Raw genomic sequence first — 23,987 nt, 5'->3', positions numbered from 1 at the left:
TTTGCTATTGGAGGCCATTTCTTTAATTTCATCAACCCTTTCTTCTGCCTTCTCAAATCTGCTATTACATGACTGCAATGTATTTTTTTTTATCCCCACCCCTGTGGCTTTTTGCTTGCTGTTTGCTCTCTGTGTTCATTGGCTGTGCGTTCTTGTGCTTTTTTTGGATTGTCTCCATTTTTTTTGTTGCATCACCTTGCTGAGTTGGCATTCTGCGGTGCTTGCAGGCCAGCAGCACTCCGTGGTGCCCGGGTCGGTGACTCTCCACAGCATATGGGCGAGCCTGCCTTCACAAGGAGGCCCTGGGACGCGAACCCAGGGCCTCCTATAGGGTAGACAGGAGCCCAACTGATTGAGCCACAGCCACTTCTTGATTCCAATGTATTTGTAATTTCATTTATTGAACTTTTCATTCCCATAAGAAGAGCTGTTTTTCTGTGTGTACTTTCAGATTCCACTTTACGCTCATCCAGTGTTGTCTTACTATCCTTACTCTCTTTAGCCATCTCATTGAATTTGTTAAAGAGATTTGTCTGAACATATATGGTTAGTTGTCTCAACTTCTTTATGTCATCTGGAGGCTTATCTTGTTCCATTAACTGGGCCATAGCTTCCTGTTTCTTGATGTGGATTGTAATTTTTTGTTGGTATCTTAGCATCTGGCTTACTAGAGTATTTATTCTTGGTGCAGTTTTTCTTTTTAGGGCTTTCTTGCATTTTTCTCTCTTGCTGATTATATAGTAGAAGCCAGGGATGTAGTTGGTGCTGTAAGCTGTTGAGCCTCAAACTACCCTTATTGCCCCAGGGACCAATGAAGCTTCTCCAACTTTTTTCTTTTCCAAGGGTAGAGACAGAGTCACAGCTGTATGGCATAACCCAAGTCATGCAGGCCTAGACTGTAGCTGCCTGGAGACACTGATGAAGTTTCACACCCCTTTCTCCCTTACCTTGGGTTGGGATGGAGCTGCAGGTGTGGGTAGCAGTCTGTGCCGTGTAGGTACAAAGTGACTGCAGTTGACCCAGTCGACTTCTGACTATTCAGTCTGTGCCAGCCGAATGTACCTGCAGCTACCTGGAGAGGCTGCTGTAGGGCCAGCTAGCTTCCTCCCTGTTAGAGGTGGGGCTGAAGCTTAGGCTAGGGCTGCAGGCTGATCTGGGTGAAAGAAGCTGGTCTCTACCATCACTGTGGTTTTCAGTCGGCCTGGCTTCCTTCCCCTCTTGCCTGGGGTGGAGTCAAAATGGTGGTTCCCAGCCTCTTTCTAATGGACAGGTTCAGACTTTAGCTATTCTTAGGGTTATACTTTAGCCAGCCAAATTTACTAATCACTAGCTCAAGTCGGTGGCCATCCTTCTCTTCCTCCCCTGTTTTTGGGAAATGGAGCTTCCAATTTCAGCCACAGAATAGCTCCTGAGGCAGCTTGCCTTGCCAGTGTAGGATCATCACCAGCCTCCACAGTGCGGCCTATAATTGCCCGGAGAGGCTGGTGCAGGTCCTTCTGTCTTCCTCCCTGCTGGAGGCGGGGCTGGGGCTTAGGCTAGAGCGGCAATCTGAACTGGATGGAAAGAAGCCAGTCCCTACAGAGCACTGATTTTAAGTCTGTCTTGCTTCCTCCCCTTGTGCTGGGGTCGAGTAGAAATGGTGGCTGCTGGCCTCTTTCTGACTTGAACAGTTTCAAATTTTAGCTGTTGTTAGGATTATACCTTAGCCCAGCGAATTTACACATCAGTAGCTGAAGTTATGCCCGTCCATCTCTTCCTCCCCCGTTTTTGGGAAGTGGCGCTTCCGGTTCCAACTGCAGAATAGCTCCTGAGGTGGCTTGGGCCACTAGTGGAGGGTGGGCATCAGCTCAGTGGTGTGGAGTGCTCTACTTATGAATCTTCTCTCAGATGGGCAGCCTCCTTCCATTTCTTCAGGGATGTTGCAAGACGCTCTTCTGGTCTCAGAGCCCCCTAACAGGTGCTTTAGAGAGCTCTGGGTGTTCACTAACTGCCCTGTAGCAGGAGCTGACTCTAGGAGCTCCTTATTCTGGTGCCATCTTGCTGGTTGTACCTTAAATTATATTATAACATGCCTTCATGGCTAATTATAGCTTAAAATAAGTTAGTGCTTTTAACATTTCCTGCCCACTGCAAGGATCTTAGAATGCTCCTTTTTTAAAATTTAATTTTTTTTATTTCTCCCCCTCCCCATTGTGTGCTGTCCGTGTCCATTTCCTCTGCATTCTTCTGTATCTGTTGTATTCTCATTAGGCAGCTCCAGGAACCCCTTCTTCCGGAGTGGGAGAGAGGTGATCATTCTCTTGCGTCACTTCAGCTCCCTAGTTGCGTCTTATATGGTCTCTTCTCTGTGTCTTTTTTTGTTGCATCATCTTGTTGCATCAGCTCTCCGTGTGGGCAGTACCACTCCTGAGTGGTTGCACTCCTGCATAGGGCGGCTCTCCCTGCACAGGGGATACTCCTTGCGTGAGGGGCACTCCTGTGTGGGGCATACTCCCATGTGGGGGGCACCCCTGTGCAGGGTGGCACTCCATATGCACGGTAGCACTCTGCGTGGACAAGCTTGCCACACAGGCCAGGAGGCCCTGGGTATTGAACCCTGGACCTCCTATGTGGTAGGTGGAAGCTCTGTCAGTTGAGTCATGTCTGCTTCCCAGAACGCTCTTTAATTCTGTTGTACCTCTCCCACCTCTTGTGCTATTTCTGTCAAGTGTTTTAATTCTGCATGTGTCAACCCACGGAACATTAACGTGTTGTATAGCCAACAGCTGTTGGATTTCCCACGTGTTTACCTTTTCATTGCTCTTTGTCCTGCCTTTCTGTGCTGCTGCCTGGGATCTTTTCTTTTCTGGCCATAGAACTCCCTGTAGTATTTCTTTCAGTTTCCGTAGGCTGCTAATGACTTTTTGTCACATTTTGTCTGGAAAGTCTTCACTTTCTCTAATTTTTGAAGAATATTTTTGTTGGATATATCATTCACTTTTAAGTGTAAAACTCGATTTTTTTAAAGTAAATTCACAGAGTTGTTCAACTACCACCAGAATCAAGTTTAGATCATTTGTATCACCTCCAGAAGATCTTTTGTGCTGTTAAAAGTCAGTCCTGTCCCACCCTTACCAAGCCCCAGGCAGCTATTAATCTGTTTTCTATTTTTATAGATGTCCAGTCCTGGACATTTCATGTAAGTGAAATCATATAATGTGTGGTCTTTTGTGTCTGGGCTTTTAATTAGCATATTTTTGAAGTTCATCCTGGTTATAGTAGTTTTTTATTGCTGGAAGTTTCCATCATATGCATATGCTATGTTTTATCCATTCACCTGTTGATAGACATTTGGATTGTTTCCACTGTTGTGTGGGTATGTTTTCACTTCTTTTGGATAGATCCCTAGTTGTGGAATTGCTGACTTGTGTGGTAAATACATGCTTAGTTTTAAGAAACTGATAATCTGATTCACAAAGAAGCTGTTCCATTTTACATTCCCACCAGTATGTATGAGAGGCTCTGTTTTTGAGATTTTCTCTTGTCTTTGGTTTTTAGCTGTTTTATAGGATATGCCTAAGTATGGTTGTAGAAGTTTGATATAATTGGTGAATTCCAAAAAGAAATACTGGATTATGCTTATAATCTGATCTGTACCTGGGCATGATGGAGTTATGATTAGGGTGTTGTGTCCCCACCCCTTGGTGGGTGGTGACTCACAGATAAAAGGCACGGCAGAGGACAGAGTTGGGGATTTCTGATGTTAGAGTTTGATACTGCAGACCCAGGAAGTCAGCACCCAGAGGAAAGAGAAGCCAGCACCAGGAAGGAAGGAACCTTGAACCCAGAGAAAAGCAAGCCCCAGGAATGTAGGAATGAATCGTCACAGATGTGGGCAGCCATCTTGCTCCAACACGTGAAAATAGACTTTGGTGAGGGAAGTAACTTATGCTTTATGGCCTGGTATCTATAAGCTCCTACCCCAAATAAATATCCTTTATAAAAAACAACCAGTTTCTGGTGTTTTGCATCAGCACCCCTTTGGCTGACTAATACAGTGGTTTTCTTAGTTTTGTCGATCTCAGGGTTCCTATCACTTCTGTGGATTGATCCTTTTCTTCAGAGTCGGAAAATTCTCGGCAACATACGTATATATAGATTATATTAAATGTGTGACATCTGATTACTATGTATGTTATTTTATTTTTTATGATCTCTTTATTTTGTATTTATTTTACATTATTTCTTAGGACAGTTTTAGATTTACCAAAAAATTGAGAAGATAGTCTAGAGAGTTCCCACATACCCTGCACTCAGTTTCCACCATCGTTAGCATCTTGCATGAGGGCGCTGTACTTGTGACTATCAACCAACCAATACTACTAGTCTCTTGTTATTAAACAAAGGCCATGGTTTATTCTTCTGCTCCAGGATCCCACCTAGCATTATTAATATCTCTTGGCTGGGACAGTTTCTCTGACTTTATTGTACTTGATGACCTTGGCAGTTTTGAGAGCACTGGTCAGGTGTTTCGTAGAATTCCCCCTCTATTGGGATTTGTCTGATGTTTTTCTTAATGATTGTACTGGGGTTATAGGTTTTGGGGAGGAAGACCACAGCAGTTAGGTGCCGTTGTCATCACCTCCTATCCAGGGAGCACCCTCTCGGCACGACTCCTCACTTTCGGGGTCGTCCTTGACCATCTGCCTGCAGTGGTGTTTGTCGGCATCTCCACTGTGAAGTCACTCCTTCCCCCTTTTGATTCCACGCTCTTGGGGAGGAAGTCACCGCACAACCCACAACTGAGGTATGGGGACTGTTTAATGAGTTGGAATTTTCCTGCATGGGGAATTTGTCTCTTCTCCCTCATTCATTCAATCATGTATGTATGGATTCATAGATATTTATTTTTGACTTTGGGTTGTAATCCAGTGCTACCTGATTTTATTGATCACATTGTTGCAGCTTTGGCCATTGGTAGTTCTTTCTGTCAGTTCTCCTGCCCCTTTGATAAACTCCTTTTAACAATTTTTTTAAGTTTTTGAGCCCTTTATTCTGGTACTATAAGATGCTCCAAAAACAACAACAACAACAAAAAAAACAAAAACAGTTGCTTCAGGCTAATCTTGTATATCTGCTGCCCCAAGTCTAGAACCAGCCATTTCCCAAAGGGGCCCTGGTTCCTTTTCCTGGAGACTGGCAGTAGGAATCAAGATGTCAGGGCTGGGCATGCTCATTGCTACTTGGGTGTTGCTGCTTTAGCTCTCTCAGCTGGCAGAGCCTGGAGATGAACATGTTTATTCTAAGCAGTCTGTAACCACCTGCCTCTGTGCAGCTAGGCATGAGTTCATCCAGATGTCCGTCACTCTAACCCAGGACCACATGAACTATTCTAGTCTCCCCCTCAACTTGCTCTCTCTAAATCCTTACCACGTCAGTGAGAAACCTGGCTCCCTCCATCTGCCATCCATTTATGTAACTGTTTAGTTCCAGTTAACTTGTTTAACAATGTTAGGATTGTCCATCCATACCGTGACACAGGCCTTTATCAGCTGGAGAGCAGAGCTTACGGGAGGTCCTCCAGCCTGTGTTCTCACTGGCTGCACTTGCCTCAAGGGGACTTAGGTTGCACCTTCCCCCTCCTTGCCTTCCGGGAGGTTGTTTCATACATTTGTAATATAGGTAGAGTCTCTTGCACAGTCTTCCTTCCTGGGATTCCCTGACATCCTAAATGATTTTTCAAAAATTGCCTACACTAAGGTTCATCTCTTGTCACCGAGTTTGATGATTTTTCCTTTCTTTGCCTGTTCAACCCTCCCTCTTCCAACCCCTGGCAACCACTAATCTTTTCACTGTCTTTAGTTTTGCCTTTTCCAGAATGTCATACAATATGTAGCCATGTCAGCTACTTAGAATTTGCAATATGCATTTAAGATTCAGCCATGTGGTCTTGTGGCTTGGTAGTTTGTTTCTTTTTATTGCTGAATAATATTCCATTGCATGGATGCATCTGTTCTCCTTTCAGCTGTTGCTTCAGTTCTGTTTTCTGCTCTTTGGTTGTACCTTACAGTCACAGCATTAGGCTATCAAGCCATCTTTCATGTCTTACATTCTTTATTTTTATCCTTTAAAAAAATTGGCCCCAGTTGTGATATTTTCTGCCGATTTCTTTCCAGATGACTGATCCTTCCTTCACCTTCATCTAATCTGCTGTAAACCCATCTTTTGTATTCTTAAATTCGTTTTTTTCTACGGATTTTCTATTTGTTTTTTTAAAAATCAATTCTAGTTTCCTGATGAAATTCTCTTGTTACCTGTTTTCTGGAACATTTTAATCACAGCAATTTTAAAGTCTGTCTGGTAAGTCCAATATCTGGATCACCTGTAGGCCTGTTCTGTTATTGTCCTTTTGGCAGGTCTGGTGATTTTTTATTGAACAGGGACTTTTTTCTTTTTTTGTGTGAACATGGGTAGAGGCTCTGGATGATGGTCTCTTTCTACAGAGGGTTTATTTTTCTGGCTTAAGTCAGTTAGAGTCAGTGTAGATCACCTAAATCCGGTCAGGCACTGAACTGAGACACACTAGTTCTGGCTTCCTTGCAGTAGATCTGCTTCCACTTCTTTCTTCCTGCTGGTCCTATGGGGCTACCCAGCGGGCAGCTTGGGGTATCTACCAGGGCCCCTTGGTCACAGTAGGCTCTGACGCCCAAACCCGTCTCCTAGCATGGCTCTGCTTAATGCAGAGGCCCCCTTGGCAGTCCCCTTGCCTTCTTGGCTTCAGTGTGGTGCACTTTTCCTGGGGGCTTGGTCCTAGACCATTTTCTTAATAAAAATTCAGCTATTTTAGTGGTAGTTGTTCTCCCGTCACTAGAAATGGAAATGCTTCCGTCTGTATTGCTTTGATATTTAAATTGTTAAAAACATTTTGTGGAGTCATGAAAGAAAAGACAGCCAGTGGAAATGTTCCAGCTTAAAGGAGGCCAATGATACATGACAGTAAATTCAGTACTAGCTGTAGTCTGGAGCCTGCACTCGAACGGTGAATGTGCTGTGGAGAGCAATAGTGGGTCACGTCACAATGTTTGAATGTCAGTGGCAGATAAGATGAAAGTAATATATCATTATTAATTTTCCTGAAGTTGATAATTGTACAGTAGGTGTTGAAGACATTACCCAAATTCTTGGGAAATATTTACTAAATTATTTAGGAGTAAAGCATCATGTTATATGTAACTTAACCCTCAGTGCCTCAGAAAAAAATATTTTGTATGTATTTGCATGTTTGTATTTAACAAATGCTGAACAAATGGGATAAAATGTTAACAGAAAAGTCTGGGTAAAGGATGTATGGGTATTCTTTGTATCATTTTTATGTATGCAATTTTTTGTAAGTTTGAAATTATTTCCAAATAAAACGCTTGAAAAATAACTTGTCATTGTGTTGAGCAAAGCAAGCCCGACCTGAAAGGACAAATACTGTATGATTGTGTTACTATGGAACTCAATATATTGTGTAACATATTGTATGATTTTAAAAAGTTACATGTATCCAATACATTTAATTGAGAAATGTAAAAAAAAAAGTTCCGCAACAATATAAAAAAAACACCACCAAAACTTGTGCCATGGAAGTGCTAATCAAATACCCAGGAATGTCAGTGTCCAGAGAACTCCTCTGGCCCTAGGCAATGTGGTAAAAAACCTCCGCATTACAATGGGGTGGTTCAGATTAATTTCTTGAGAGTTTGGAATTAATGAGAAGGTGGCATGTGTGTGTGTGTGTGTGTGTGTGTGTGTGTGTGTCTGAGCTCAGAGACGGAGAATTTTTAGTCCCATAGTAATAGGAACTAGAGAGATTATCATGAAGAGTGAGCCCAGAGAGTGAGCACCAGGAGGAAGGTGTTTAATTTGACCAAAAAGCTTATTGTGGCCCACACGAGGTAACCGTAGTATGTGTCATGTCCATATTGTGGCAGGAGGCAAAGGGGGTGGACAGAGTGGTCACTGGGGAGATGATCTCCAAAGGTTGTGGCGCAGCAAAGTCCCCAGGGATGCAGGAAGGGGTGCCTTTGCCTCCCCGGGCCTGGAGTGCAGGAGGGCACGAGGGAGCGGCTTGGCTGGAGGGCTGGCTCTGTCGGGGAGCTCACAGCCTGGCAGGGGTGCTGCCGGGCACAGCTGTCCTCCACTTCCCTGCGGGGACTGCCGCTGTCTGAATGCAAAGGGAGGCCGTAGGCAAGTGGGGTTATTAGGTGCTGCAAATACAGAGCAGGGGGAAGAGCAGAGCCGAAGGGCTCCTGGGGGCTGCCCAGTTCGCGGGAAGTGGGAAGGAGGGTTTCTGGACAGAGTAGGTGGGGAGAGGAAGTCGAGAGGAAGGGACCATGTATTATTTAAATACATCACTCCTGACCTCCCAGTCTCATTTGTATGCCAGTAAACGACAAGCAAAATTCCTCTTCACTTTGATCTGAAAAATATTTTAACCATATGAGCAGGACTGATAGTAGTAGTTTTTTAGTGGTATTACTTTCAAGTCTTCTAATGAATTTAGTTACCAAATCAGCTAGGTATTTATTAATGCCTGATGTTGGTCAAGCACTGCTAGGGGACAGGATAATAGGAGAAAGTGAGATCTGAACCTGCTCTTGATGATCAGCAGGCAGGCCAGGGAGCTGCAAGGTGCAGATGTCAAACTTGGATGCTGCAGGGTTGTGCCAGGCGCGCTGGCTCTGCTGGTACAGGGCGGGTACCCGTTCGTCACACATTTTCACCGTCTTTCCTGGTTTGACTTCAGTGTCCTTTGCATTAGAAGAAGTGGTTTTGGAAGCAGATGTTTTGCCAGTGCAGGAAAAAATGTCCTTTCCATGTTCTGGTTCCAGCTTCTCTGGTTAGTTTTAACAATTTTAACAGCAAATCAGGGTGGTGTTTGGCTGGCTTAGAATGGTCTGTTAGTCAGCCAAAGGGGAGCTGATGCAAAATACCAGAAATCTTTTTGGCTTTTATAAAGGGTATTTATTTGGGGTAGAAGCTTACAGTCACCAGGCCACAAAGTGTAAATTACTTCCCTCACCAGAGTCTGTTGCCATATGTTGGAGCAAGATGGCTGCTGACGTTCAGCCTTCCTGTCTCTCTTAAGGCTCTGTGGTCCCAGCTTCTTCCAGTGTGAGCTGTAGGCTGGGATAAGGCTAGTCTCTCTTGGGGCTTGTTTCTCTCTGGGCTCAGCCGCTGTGGTCACTCTTCAAGGCTGGCTGTGAACTGTTAGGTGAATTGCTCGTCTCTCTTTCCGGGGCCTCTGCCTTGTCTCATGGAGCCTTCTCTCACGTATCTGCTTCTCTGTATTTACTTCCTGGGGCACCACATCAAAACTCCGCTAACTCCTTTGCGGTGTGGTTTTCTCTGTGTGTCCCCGCCCATGTCCTACTGACGTGCCCCAGTCAAAGCCTTAGTCGTAATTTAATCAAGCAAAAGTGAAATCTCTGAAGTTCATAGTCTAATACACCCAGAGAAACAGACCAGTTTACAAACATAATCTGATATCTATTTTTGGAATTCATAAATACTACCCAACTTCTACAGGTGGACACTAGGTTTTCAGGTGCTTTTAAGCTCTATAGTTGAGGGCTTTTGAAAAAAAAAAGTTCTTGTTTTTAGAAACCCTGTAACCTCATTTCATTCACTTCTTCGGCATGTTTTTTGACCATCTCTGAATAATGCTGCAAGGGGATCATTGAGGTTTATCAAGTTGGAAATGCAGAATGCTGGCCTTGAAGACACGGGCAGTGCCATTTTAAAAGTAGGCTCAATTGTTGGGAAGAGGGTTCTTTGTGGAGGAGGGGCCTGTACCATTTTCCTAATCTTAGATGAGCTTAGAGAACCTTGGGATGAGGTTTGTTGAGTTCTGCCCAGAGCTACTGACAGTAGGAGAGAAGGGTACTGCAGCTTGCCATCACCTCCTAGAGGATGGTCTGGATTAGGAAGCAGTGTCCATGACTTGGTTCCATCAGCTTCTGCTTCCCTGGACTGGCCATGTCTACAGCCCTTCAAACCCGAGGAGCAGCTGGAGCCTGCCTCTGACCGCAGCCGAGCCCCCGTGAGAAGCAGGACTTCGCTGTAGAATAGATGTCCATGCTTGAACCAAGAGGGCAGGGCTGCCAGGGATTGCAGCCAGGACAGTGTAGGTCCCGGGGGTCCCCCGAGACTCCGATCTGGGCCTGTGATATGGCCCAGCAGCTAGTGGGTCTGTGCTGGGCATGTGCAGGAATCCAGAAATGCCCACGAGATGATGGTGGTGATCCTTCAGGAGTGTAATGGGGAAGAGAAGAGACGCACCAGTGACTTGCAGAAGGAGGTGCAGCTCAGATGCCACGTGGATGTGATAAGGCTCTCGGAATTCCCAGAGGGAAGAGTGATCAGGGAAGGCTGTAAGGGGCGGTGAGAACGAGTGAAAATTGGGATGGGCTCTGCCCTGGAGAAATCAGAGGAGTTTCCAAGGTGGGATGCTGAGGGGGGATGGCCTGGTGTGCCGGCCAGGCCGATGGAGGGGCCGTGGTTCTCCTGGCTGAGCTGAGCAGCTCCTGCCTGGCACTAGGGGGTGCTGGGATGCTGCACAGGAGTGGCTCACTGCCCTCATGGGATTGCTGGACTCACCCGCGCGGGTCAGGATGTTGATCCGGCTTGAGGGATTGCCTTCTGGGCACCTCTCTGAATTATGCCCTTGAGACGCATTAGCAGCTTTTATGAAGCTGTACCTTATTTGAATCTTTACTGGGAGTGGGCACAGACGGGGCGTGCTTCCATGTGGGGCTCTCCACCACGACAGCTGTTAGTATCTGCGGGTCTGGAAGGATCCAGCATTGCCCTGGGTAGTGGGAAACTTGTGCGGCTAGGAGTGCCTCTGTCCAAGGGACTGTGGCTCTCGCTGGCCCCATGCAGGTGGACCGCCATGCCTGGAGGAGGTTCTCATGTGACGCCAGGATGTTACTGGGCACGACCCAAACCTCAGCTGGAAGGAAAGGTGAAATCCATTAGTAGTTTATTGTGAATTCTTACCTAAACCTGTTAGAGGGTGACAAGGGAAAAATTGACAGCTATTCAGCCTTATTTGGGATGCAAGACTCAGCGCATCGAATCAATACCAGAAATATTTTCCTGTTACTAAGAAATGGATGGTGATTTGTTGTCAGCATGTCAGGTCATGAAGAAAGGGTACGAGAACTTGATTCCTTTTGTGTCACTTTGGTTTCCTGGTTAATGTTTTGTAAGCCCCGCTTTTCACGCATAGCTCTTTCTGCCCTGCCTGTACGTGAAGCGACCCCGAGAGACCCCGCCGTCCTCACGTGATTGAAACTGAGCGAAGGGTGTAATCTCAGAAGACGGGTGCTGGGCGGGCCGTGGTCTGCCAGGCCTTGCCGCCTTGAGCAGCGCCTTTGCCGGGAAGCTGAGCGTCCGCGTTGGAGCCCAGGCCGGGCTGGCGGCAGCCTTGCCCAGTGGCTGAGGCTGGGCGCGGGGACAGGATGCATAACGTATCACCCGTGGCCCATCTTCTCTCTGTCCCCGTTTTTTAAAGTTTCAAAAATAAAATAGACGCATCATAGAATGAGAAATAAGATAACCAAAGTAGCCATGTACTTTACTCAGAGATTAGCAAGCTCAGAGAAGGGATGAGGCAGAGGACGGAAATTCATTCATGTGACGCCATTGTGTCGTGCCCACCTCGTGCCCCTTGAGGAACCCGGGTGTGTCAGGAAACAAGGCACGCAGTCCTGGCCTCCGCTTGGTAGAGGGGCGCTGAGAGGTGATGGGGGGGGGCTCTGGCCAGCAGGCGGCAGTGCTCCCATCTGGCCGCAGGGTGGCGGCCGTGCGCCGTGGGCCAGAGCTGTCCGGAGGTTGGGGTGTGGGTGGGCAGGGGTGGGGGCAGCAGCTGGCCCCGTGCTGTCGGCTTGGCTGTGGGGAACACGAGGGAGAATGTGGGAGTCGTGGGTGGTCATGGGGGACTGCTGCGCATTCACACGGCCTGTAGAGATGTAACTTCCCATCTCCTCTAAAGCACCAATTGTAAGTTAACTGCAAAGAAAATTTTTAAACTACCAAGATATTCTTTCAGTTCCTTTTTCATTTCATACACTTCTTTTAGTCTGAGCATGTGCACTATGTATTTCATATATAATTATGAGGTGCGCACATATGTAGGCATATATTTTCTCTCAACACTGTTACAAGTAGGCAACTATGGAGTTTTCCAAAGACTAGCGCTAAACTGGCAGTTGATTTCTTGGATGGCCAGGATTAGTGGACAAAATAAAGACTTCTAGTAAAAGTTGTGTTGTAGTACAATACATCCTCAAAGGGCAGAGGAAAAACTGGTTTAAGGAAGGAAAAATAATCCAAACCTATTTCTCCCTAGTTTCTAAGGGTCACATTTTAGGAGAGGCTTTGCCAGCCACACTCATGATCTCTAGCCTGAATTTTCACACTGCTTCTAATCTACCTTCTAGGACAAAGGGTGCCTAGAAAACCCAGAGACTACTGTCGGTTCTGTCCAGGGCTTTGGGGAGGCAGCGGGGGCCCTCCAGTCTCCTGCTCTGAAGCCTCGCCCGCTTGTGGTCCGCGCCCCCTTCTCCTCCAGGTGGAGAGGGCTGTTCTCCGGGCGCCGCTCTTGAAGGCGCCCTACGCCTTCCCTCCAGCCTCCGCTGCCCGCCTCTGTCTCCCTACCTCTCACATTCCTGTGCTGGCTTCCAGAGTTTGCCGAGTGTTCGTTTTGCTTTGCATGTGATGAAAGACCAGGCTGTTGTCCTAAAGCATTGCTCCTCAAGGTGGGGTTCCTGGGCCAGCAGCCTCAGTGTCTTCTGGGAACTTGTCAGAAATGCACATTTCCAGGCCCACTTCCCACCTGAATCAGAAACCCTGGGGTGGGGACCAACAACCTGCGTCTTGTCGTGTTCCAGGAGATCCTGATGTGCACCACGTGTGAGAACCACTGTCTTCGCACATTGCTATTTTTTTTAAAGATTTATTTATTTATTTCTCTCCCCTTCTCCCCCACCTCCACCCCCACCCCAGTTGTCTGTTCTCTGGGTCTATTCGCTGCATCTTCTTTGTCCGCTTCTGTTGTCAGCGGCACTGGAATCTGTTTCTTTTTGTTGTGTCATCTTGCTGTATCAGCTCTCTGTGTGTGCAGCGCCATTCCTGGGCAGGCTGCACTTTCTTTCACGCTGGGTGGCTCTCCTTACGGGGCGCACTCCTTGCGCATGGGGCTCCATGCAGGGGACACCCCTGCGTAGCATGGCACTCCTTGCACGCATCAGCACTGCATGTGGGCCAGCTGCACACGGGTCAAAGAGGCCTGGGGTTTGAACCGCGGACCTCCCATGTGGTAGACGGACGCCCTAACCACTGGGCCAAGTCCACTTCCCTGCATATTGCTATTATAGTCAGAGATATTCTCCTGTCAGCCCTTAGCATATGTTCCCCTTGAATCTTGGTTTCTATTAGCATGAAAACAGGCCATTTCTCAGCACATGAAAACAATGCCCTTACAATTTTTTTTTAATGATTTATTTTTAAATTTATTTCTCCCCCCCCCCGAGTTGTCTGCTCTCTGTGGTGTTCTTCTTTGTCTGCTAGTATTCTTGTCAGCGGCATGGGAAATCTTTGTCTCTTTTTGTTGCATCTTCTTGCTGCATCAGCTCTCTGTGTATGTGGCACCACTCCTGGGCAGGCTGCACTTTCTTCGTGCTGGGCGGCTCTCCTTCCGGAGTGTACTCCTTGTGCATGGGACTCCCCTACACAGGGGACAGCCTGTGTGGCATGGCACTACTTGGCGCGCATCAGCACTGCATGTGGGCCAGCTCACCACACAGGTCAGGAGGCCCTGGGGTTCGAACCCTGGACCTCCCATGTGGTCAGTTGAGTCAAATTCGCTTCCCCTTAAAATTTTGAATTATGTATTTTGACTTTTTGAATGCCAGCTTTTCTGTAGCTTGGTATCTTTAAAATCTGGAATTGATAGTACTTTTAATTTCAGATTCATTAACATCACTGTTTTTTTGGCTTGTTGGACATTTGAATCATCAGCTACATAAATATGGTAGAGAGGAAGTATTACACGGTTCCCCCTTTCCCTGTGGCATTTTCTGTTCTTGGTTACGGTAGCTCTCCCTCCTCCAGTGACTCCTGCAGTTGTTCCCATTGAGTCAGCCTGCCAGTTGGTGAGACTTTGTGAATCAGCCGGCGCTGGCATCGTCTCCTCACCGAGCTGCCTTCTGCTTTTTATGGAAAAGTTTCAAGTCTGTGCCATGAGATGATTGGGCTTCTCAGCCCTGCCTTCGGTACTTTAAATAACACACTTGCTTAAAGCCTTGATTACAAGTCTGGCAGCAAAGTGAGGCCTTAAAGACACAAAACAGAAAACAACAAAAATGTACTTTATGCTATGGGCTGAAACCTGATAAGAACTTGAAAAACAGGACTTTTAGAGTATTGGTTATTCAAGGACTGTTTTAGAAATCAGAAATATGAGTATTCCTCCCTATGAAATCAGTACAGGCTTTACTAAGAGAAGACCAGGCTAAAATAGATGCTTAGGAGAGAGTAGTGATTTGAAATACTTGAGTATTTTTGTATCTCTCTTTTCTAGATCTGGAAAGGAAAGAGCAAGAGTTAGAGCAGCTGAAAATGGATTGTGAACACTTTAAAGCTCGCCTGGAAACTGTGCAAGCCGATAGCATGAGAGAGAAGAAGGTATAGTGCTTATGAACCGATTCATGGTGATGGCCAGAAAGTGATTTCTTACAGTCTTTCACTTTTAATAAATAGATATCTTAGTATTTTTAGCCTTTAAGCCTAAAGAGATTGCATTTTTAAATGTATTCTGAAGGGGTTGGACAATAGTTGAACAGCTGGATTTTATAACCGTTTAATGTGGAGATTATTCACTTGGTGCCTTTTAATAGTTCCTGTTCATTTTTATGTTTAGAAGACCATTGCGGTGGTGGACTTGGCCCAGTGGTTAGGGCAACCGTCTACCACATGGGAGGTCTGCGGTTCAAACCTCGGGCCTCCTTGACCCGTGTGGAGCTGGCCCATGTGCAGTGCTGATGCGCGCAAGGAGTGCCGTGCCACACAGGGGTGTCCCTTGCGTAGGGAAGCCCCACGTGCAAGGAGTGTGCCCCGTAAGGAGAGCTGCCCAGTGTGAAAGAAAGCGCAGCCTGCCCAGGAATGGTGCCGCACACACAGAGAACTGACACAACAAGATGATGCAACAAAAAGAAACACAGATTCCCATGCCACTGACAACAACAGAAGCGGACAAAGAAGATGCAGCAGATAGGCACAGAGAACAGACAACCGGGGTAGGGGGGAAGGGGAGAGAGAGAAATAAATAAATAAATAAATAAATAAATAAATAAATAAATCTTAAAAAAAAAAGACCATTGCAACATAAAGATTTGTAATAGACTAAGAATGCAGAAGAAAAAATAGATAAATAATGATTTGTAATCAGAGATAGATATGTTAAATCAAAGCGTTTATAACTAATTTGGGGATTACATGCTAAGCAGGTGCTCAAGCGCTGAGCTACATCTGTTCCGCCAATTGTATTTTAATAATTGGGGAGAATATATAATAATGTTTCTTAAAAATGACATGTTAACTTTTACTTTCTGTATGGCATAGATGATTTCCTCTCATAGAAAACCACTTCAGGTAAAATTTGGGGCTGGCATGTATTCTTATTTTTGAATAGTGAAACTGTGCTCTTGCTAATTGTAGTAGTGGGTGCATGTTTTTGTGAGCTGTGAACTGGGCATAGGTTACTGTGATGGTTAGGCTAATGCACAGGTTCTTAACAAAGCGTCCGTGAGCTTTAATTGAAATGAAAAAAACATTCTTGTGGGGACGTGTTGGTGTGGTCATGAGATAGTTAGTAAATAACACACAGTATGGTGTGGACTTAGCAAGGGCTCCGTGGCTTTCACCTGACTGGCAAAGGGGTCGGTGGAACAAAACGGTTAAGAGCCCCTGGTGTCTAATGTCAGCTCAGCCAGGTAATGGTGCCCATTTGTCTGGTCAGGCAGGCACTGGGCTATTGTGAAACAAGGACATCTCATGGGCTTTAATCACCACTGCGTGGTTGCATAGATGGCTGGTCACATCTGCAGGCAACTGAGGAGACTGCCAACAGCAATGCGTTGCCTCTCATCCAGATCAGTTGAAGCTTTGAAAGGGGAAGTGATTTCACATTCGGAGAGAGAATTCCCAGCTCTACTTCAGATAGCTCATGTCTCCTGGGAACACATTGAGGACCTTCATCAGAGCCCTTGGTTAGCAGCCTGCCCTGGGGAATTTGGACTTGTGCATCTCCATGGCCGCGTGAGAAAATGTTATAAAATCTCATGCTGTTCACACACCCCTCCTGTTGGTTCTGTTTCCCTGGGGAACCCTGACGAATCCACTTACATAGCCCTGTCCACAACCCACCTCCTTCTGCAGCACCGCCCACAGCAGGTCGTGCTGGCCTGCGGGGTGCTGAGCCGCTCCAGAGCCCTGCTGCCTGAGCACCACGCCTGGTTTTCTGCTGCCTCAGGGAGAGGAATTTAGAAGGTCTGTGGCCGCAGAGGAGGTTTTCCTAAAGGGGTGGACTTCGTACAGACATCACTGCTGAGCCAGTAGGAACGGTTAGGGAGAGAGTTTGGTTCTCAGATCTGGATAAGGTTGAGCATAATGCCACTGCCTCACGGTGAAAGTTTGTTTTTTTCTCATATTCTCTTGAGATTGATAAACTAAAATGGCAGTTCAGCTAATTGGTCTGGGCCTAAAAGTTCTGGGGTTAGAAAGAAGTTGGCCAGCAGGGAGGAAGAAATTTAATAAAAGTTGAAAATGTAGTCCAGGGAAGTGGATGTGGCTCAAGTGATTGAGCTTGCCACTACCACATGGGAGATCCGGGTTTGGTTCTCGGTGTCTCCTGGAAAAACTGAGCAAGACAGCGAACTGGTGTGACAGGCAGGCACGACGAGCTGATGCAACAAGGAGAGGCAAAGAGGAAAGACAATGCAAGATACAACAAGGCAGGGGGCTGAAGTGGCTCAAGTGACTGAGCGCCTCTTTCCCACATGGGAGGTCCCAGGTTTGGTTCCCTGTGTCTCTTAAAAAGACGAGCAGACACAGAGAGCACCCAGCAAATGGGCGTGAAGAACAGACAGTGAGTGTAAATAATGAGGGGGGGAGGGCGCATGATAAATAAAAAATCTTAAAATAAAATCGAATCCATTTGTTCTGTACTTCCTTAAATTGCAGAGATATTCTTGTTAAGGTTGAAGCTTGAATTGAGCAGGAGCTTATATTTCCTCTTCTTTTTTTTTCCAAATGGACGGGCCTTGGAGAAAATGCAGCTTTTGCTGGCATTTTATGTAATGCTTAAAAATAATCCATTACAATAAAATACCAGTGTGGAAGAATGAATTGACCATGGTAAATTAGTTTCAAATCATTGAGGTGTTACTTTTCTGGTACTTTGTCCTGAGTTAAAATGTGGGAATATTTAAACTTAAAATATTTCCTGATCTCTAGTAATGCCAGTTAATTTCCTGATCACTAGTCATGCCAGTTTCGTTGAGAGGGAAATGACTGTCTCTTTGCTCTGCCCAGGCCATTTTCCTTTTCCTCGCTGTGAAGAATGGGTAGCTGCCTTTTTTTGGGTTTTCTATGGTCTCCATCCGGGTTTGGACAGATCATGAAGCAGAGCTCTGGACGCTCATTTTGGAGTTGTGGAACCAGGAGAGAATCCAAGGACTTGGACCTTAAATTAGGTTTTTGCTGATAAGAACTCATGGTGGGTAAAGGCAACAGAAAACAAAGGAGCGAATAAATTCCAAACACTGTGTGATTGGCAATCCCTAGTACCCGAGAGCATGGCCATGAGATAAGGATGTGACCGCAGCTGAAATACTTCCTCAGCAGTGGCTGAATAGGATCAGAGGATGTGTGGACTTGATACCTGCTTTATGGTCAGGGAGCTGGCTAGAAACAAGTCCTGGCAATGCCACCCTTGAACACTGGAGGAAAAAAACCCAGCTTCTATGGCCTGGACAAAACCTTGGAGACTATTTGTTTAGATAGGGCTTTTCACAAAGTACCTGCCTGTGGAGCTTCTTTAGTGCCTGTCCTGGCTTTCCCAAGTGTTTGCCCTAGAACCCTGGAACCAAATGCTTATTTCCTGAGCAGAGTTAAACTTGTTTGTCTTGAAGAGCGAGCGTCTTGGTTACTTTTGCCCTGCCCTTGTCTGGTAATCTGAGGCATTGTGCCTTTCACAGTCCAGAAACTCACTTGAAAGTTCTGTCAGCTGTATTTTTAGTCCTGTATTTTACTTTGTTAGTTTGGAGAGAGATCTACCACATGGGAGGACCTGGGTTCAATCCCTGGGGCCTCCTGATGAAAAAGAAGAAGAGAAAACATGACTGTGTGGTGAGCAACTGCCCGCATGAGTGCCCGAGCTAGTGCCCACGTGGTGAGCCAGTGCTCTGTGCAAGTGAAAAATTAATTGACAGTATAGGTTACTTAAAATCAGAAAGGACTGTAGAAAGATTTTTAAATAATCTTGAAAGTTTTGTTCTTTATATCCTGTTATGTATGAGTATTCATTTTAAATAGGGAAATATGGTTCTTTTTATCTGCTTTATTGAGGTACATTTGTATACCAAAAACCTCACCCATTGTAAATGTACAGTTTGATAATTTTTAGAAAATGTGTACAGTTGTGCAACTATTCCAATCCAGTTTTTTTTTGGTTTATTCCGTCCCGTGTTTTTTTTTTTTTTCCTTTCTGTGTCCATTTGCTGTGTGGTCTTCTGTGTCTGTTTATTTTTTTCTTTTTGTCTTCTCTCCTCGTTTTCCCTCCTAGGCTTCACTGGGGACCTCCGATGTGGGAGAGAGGTTTCCTGTCACTTGCACCACCTCAGACCCTGGTTTCTGACATGTCTTGCCTTGACTCTCCCCTGCATCTCTCTTTTGTTGTGTCATCATCTTGCCGTGTCGCTCCTTGACTTTACCAGGACACCACAGGGATTGGACACGGGTCCTTCCATATGGTGGACAGAAGCCCAGTTGCTTGAGCCACATCCGCTTCCCTTATGTTTTATTTTGAAATAATTATGGATTCATAGGGAGTTGCAAAAAAGAAAAAAAAATAGGCCAGGGAAGTATCCTGTCCCCTTCATCCTGTTTCCCACAGTGGTACCATCTTGCATAACTTTAGGACAAATCCAAACCAGGAAAGCAACACAAGTGCAATCCGCAGGGGCTGGGATTATACTAGGTTTGCACTGGGTTTCACTGGTTTTACCTGAACTCATGTGTCTTTCACTAGTCTTGTACATCCACACTGTCTGGTAATCTTAACATGTCACCACCTCCACAGTCAAGACAGAGGACTGTACCATCACCACAAAGCCCCTTGTGCTGCCCCTGGCTAGCTCCCCTCACCCCTCCATCTCTCTAATTGTTATTTCAAGCATGTCATTGAAGTGGAATCATACAGTTCATAACCTTCTGAGACTAGCCTTTTTCACACAGATCCATCCAAATTTTTGCATGAATCAATAGTTTGTTCCTTTTTATTGCCACACAGCGTTCCACGGTACGGATGGGCCATGGTTTCTTTCACCATTCATCCACTGAAGGACACTGGGTGCTTCCCAGTTTTATTTTTTTATTTTTTTTTTAAATTTATTTATTTTTTATTGACTTTGTAATAATATTACATTAAAAATATATATGTGAGGTCCCATTCAACCCCACCCCCCCACCCCACCTCTCCCCCCCCCAACAACACTCGTTCCCATCATCATGACACATCCATTGGATTTGGTAAGTACATCTTTGGGCACCTCTGCACCTCATAGTCAATGGTCCACATCATGGCCCATACTCTCCTCCATTCCATCCAGTGGGCCCTGTGAGGATTTACAATGTCCGGTGATTACCTCTGAAGCACCATCCAGGGCAGCCCAGTTTTAGATACTATGAATAAAGCTGCTACGAGCATTCGTGGTCAGGCTTTTGTGTGAATGTAAGTTTTCATTTCTTTGGGATAAATGCCCAAGAGAGCAACTAGTGGGTTGTAGGGTAAGTTTAGTTTTATAAGAAATGGCCAAAATGTTTTCCAAAGTGGCTGTACCATTTTACATCCCCCCGGCAGTGCCTGTGTGGTCCGGGTCCTCCGCGTGTTCACTGGTGTCTGGTGACTGCCACTAGTTCAGCCCTTGCAGGAGGTGTGCTCCGCTATCTTGTTCTGGTTTTCATTTACACACCCCTGATGGCTAATGATGCTAAGCATCTTTTCATTGTGCTTATTTGTCATCTCGTTATCCTCTTTAACGAAATGTCTTCGTTTTTTGCCCATTTTTAAATGGGGTTTTACTTTACTCTTGTGCTTTAAGAGCTCCTGATACATGCTAGATGCAAGTCCTTTGTTGAGTGTGTGGTTTACAAATCTTTTCTCCCATTCTGTAGCTTGTCTTTTCATTCTATTAACAGGTTCTTTCACACAACAGACTTTTTTTTTTTTTAATCAGTTTTTCCTTTTAAGGCTTATGCTTTTGGTGTCATATCTAAGTACTTTGCATCTAGCTGTTGGGCCCAAAGATTTTCTCCTGTTTTTTTTTTTTTTTTTTCCTATAAGTTTCATAGTTTCACATTTTTCTTTTAAGCCCTTGATCCATTTTGAACTAATTTTTATGTAAGTGTGTGATAGATTGAAGTTTGTTCTTTTTGCCTATAGTTGTCCAGTTGCTCCAGAACCATTTGTTGAAAAAGGCTGTCCTCCTTCCATTGAATTACTTTTGTTCCTTTGTTAAAAGTCATTTGGGCACATTTATCTGGGTCTCTTCTGGGTTCTTTGTTGGTCTGTTTCTCTGCCAATACCACACCATTTCAGTTACTGTAGCTTGATAGTAAACCGTGAGCAAAGTGATTCTTCTCATTAACTCTTTTTCAGAATTGTCTAGGCTATTCTATGCTCTTTGCTTTTCTATATAAATTTTAGAATGAGCCTGTCTGTTTCTACAGAAGCTTTTCAGGGATTTTGATAGGAATTGTGTTAAACATGCATATCAATTTGGGGAAGAATTGACATCTTTACTGTGTTGAGTCTTTCCGTCCATAAGCATTTGGTTAGGTCTTCTTTAATTTCCTTCACCAGCAATTTGTAATTTTCAGCATACAGATCCTGTATGTGTTGTGTTAGATTTTCACCCAAGTATTTAATTTTTGCTTGTTAGTTCTAGGATTTTTCTTGGTAGATTCCTTGAAATTTTCTACATATACAATCATGTCATGTGCAAAAAGGACCAGTTATATTTCTTCCTTCCCATTGCATACCTGTCTTGCCTTAGTGCATTGGGTGGAACTTACAGTCCTATGATGGGTGAGCCTGGTGAGAGCAGACCTTCTTGCCTTGTTCCTGATCTTGGGAAAGCATTCAGCCTTCCACCATTAAGTATGATGCTAGCTGTAGGTTTTTAAAAAAATATTGAGCATATGTCCAAATATTTTTTATTAGAAAAGTTTTATTTTTAAAGTTATTTATTTTTATTTCTCCCCCCTCCACCCTGCCATTTGCTGTCTGTGTCCATTCACTATGTGATCTTCTGTGTCTGTTTCTTTTTGTCGTCTCGTTTTTCTCCTCTAGGCTTCACTGGGATTTGATCCCGGGGACCTCCGATGTGGGAGAGAGGTACTGTCACTTGCACCACCTCAGTTCCTGGTTTCTGTCACGTCTCACCTTGACTCCCCCGAGTCTCTCTTTTGTTGCGTAATCATCATGCTGCATCACTCCCCGCGCGTGGGCCTGGCTTGCCTTTATCAGGAGGCCCTGAGGATTGAAGCTGGTTCCTCCCATATGGTAGATGGAAGCCCAATCGCTTGAGCCACATCTACTTCCCTATTAGAAAAGTTTTGAATTACAAAAAAACCGTGCGTACTATTCAGGATTCCCATACATCGCCCCACCACCACCACCTTGCATTTTTGTGGAACATTTGTCACAAATGGTGAAAGAACATTGTCAAAATATTACTGCTAACTATGATCCCTATCTTACATTTGGTGTATTCCCCCCACAAACCACCCTATTAGTAACACCATGTATTAGTACTGTATATTTGTTATAGTTCATGAGAGAACATTCTGTTATTTGTACTGTTTCCCACAGTCCATCACCCACCACGGGGTTCACTGTTATACAGTCCCAAATCGTGTACATTCCATCCGAAGTGTCCACGCAGTGGCTCACAGTTCATCACAGAGTTGTGCTGTCATCACCCAACTCAATTTTAGAAAGTTTTCGTTACTCCAAAGGGAAAAATCCCATGTCCCCATATACCTCTATATTGTTGACCCTTAGAATTGATTTAGTATGTTCTTTGCCATTGCTGCAAAAATATTACAATGTTACTGTTAACTCTAGGCTGTAAGTTATTAGAACATCAATTGTATTTTTCCCTTGTATCACCATAATCCTAACACCTTGTAATAGAAAACATTCTTTTTTTTTTTTTTTTTTTAAAGATTTATTTTTATTTATTTAATTCCCCTCCCCTCCCCCGGTTGTCTGTTTTCTGTGTCTATTTGCTGCGTCTTGTTTCTTTGTCCGCTTCAGTTGTCGTCAGCGGCACGGGAAGTGTGCGCGGCGCCATTCCTCGGCAGGCTGCTCCCTCCTTTGCGCTGGGCGGCTCTCCTTATGGGTGCACTCCTTGCGCGTGGGGCTTCCCTACGCGGGGGACACCCCTGTGTGGCACGGCACTCCTTGCGCGCATCAGCACTGCACATGGGCCAGCTCCACACGGGTCATGTGGTAGACGGATGCCCTAACCACTGGGCCAAAGTCCGTTTCCCATAGAAAACATTCTTGTATTTCTAGTATTAACCACAGTCCTCATCCACCACTGAAATCACTTTTATAGTATTAGATTATCCTCTAGCTCCCTTTCAGTTGACATTTATATCCTTAGATGACCTCTTTCAACCCACAATCACAAATATGAATGAGCAGTGTTAGTTATACTCACTGTTACTGTCAAATTTGTCCATTCCCACATATTTACAATCAGTCTTATTAAATGTTCTACATACATTAAGCATCAGCTCCCCGATCTCAACCCACATTATGTCTCCTTGTAACCTATACTTTATAGTTTAATTCTAAGAGATCACACATTGTATTTAGTTCATATTTGTGAGACTATATAATATTTGTCCTTTGTGTATGGCTTATTTCACTCAACATAATGTCCTCAGGGTTCATCTGTGTTGTCAAATGCATCCTGACTTAATTTCTTCTTACAGCTGAATAGTATTCCTTTGTATGTCTACACTACATTTTGTTTATCCATTTATTGGTTGATGGACACTTAGGTTATTTCTATCCTTTTTTTTTTTAATTACTCTCCTCTTCTCCCCCCCCCCTCCCCAGTTGTCTGCTCTCTGTGTCCATTCACTGTGTGTTCTTCTGTGATCACTTCTATCTTTATCAGTGGCACTGGGAATCTCTGTTTCTTTTTGCTGCATCATCAGGTTGTGTGTGCAGCGCCATTCCTGGGCAGGCTGCACGTTCTTTCGCGCTGGGCGGCTCTCCTTACAGGGCGCACTCCTTGCACGTGGGGCTCCCCTACGCGGGGGACACCCCTGAGTAGCACGGCAGTCCTTGTGCGCATCAGCACTGCATGTGGGCCAGCTCCAAATGGGTCAAGGAGGCCCAGGGTTTGAACCGCGGATCTCCTTTGTGGTAGACGGATGCCCTATCCATTGGGCCAAGTCAGCTTCCCTGTTTCTGTCTTTTAACAATTGTGAAAAATACCGAGATGAACAGCGGTATGCAGATGTCTGTTTGTGTCCTTGTTTTCACTTCTGAATATATTCCTAGTAGTGGCATTGCCAGATCATGCAGCAGTTCTATATTTAGCTTCCTGAGGAACTGCCAAACTGTCTTCCAGAGAGCCTGCGCCATTCTATATTCC

The 23,987-nt window shown here is 45.1% G+C and overlaps 1 protein-coding gene across 4 annotated transcripts in view; it reads left to right on the top strand.

The window, feature by feature from the left end:
* HSF2BP (heat shock transcription factor 2 binding protein) overlaps positions 1-23,987 on the top strand; it is a 200,600-nt gene that overhangs the window by 12,719 nt on the left and 163,894 nt on the right. For all 4 annotated transcript variants that reach the window (XM_071214990.1, XM_012518311.4, XM_058296303.1 and 1 more), the window contains exon 4: positions 14,612-14,715. In XM_071214990.1, the coding sequence (XP_071071091.1) occupies positions 14,612-14,715 (104 nt within the window). The remainder of the gene's footprint in view (positions 1-14,611; positions 14,716-23,987) is intronic.

Source organism: Dasypus novemcinctus, chromosome 4 (assembly GCF_030445035.2).
Source record: "Dasypus novemcinctus isolate mDasNov1 chromosome 4, mDasNov1.1.hap2, whole genome shotgun sequence".
Taxonomy (NCBI): domain Eukaryota; kingdom Metazoa; phylum Chordata; class Mammalia; order Cingulata; family Dasypodidae; genus Dasypus; species Dasypus novemcinctus.
This window is presented reverse-complemented; position numbering and strand designations above follow the sequence as displayed.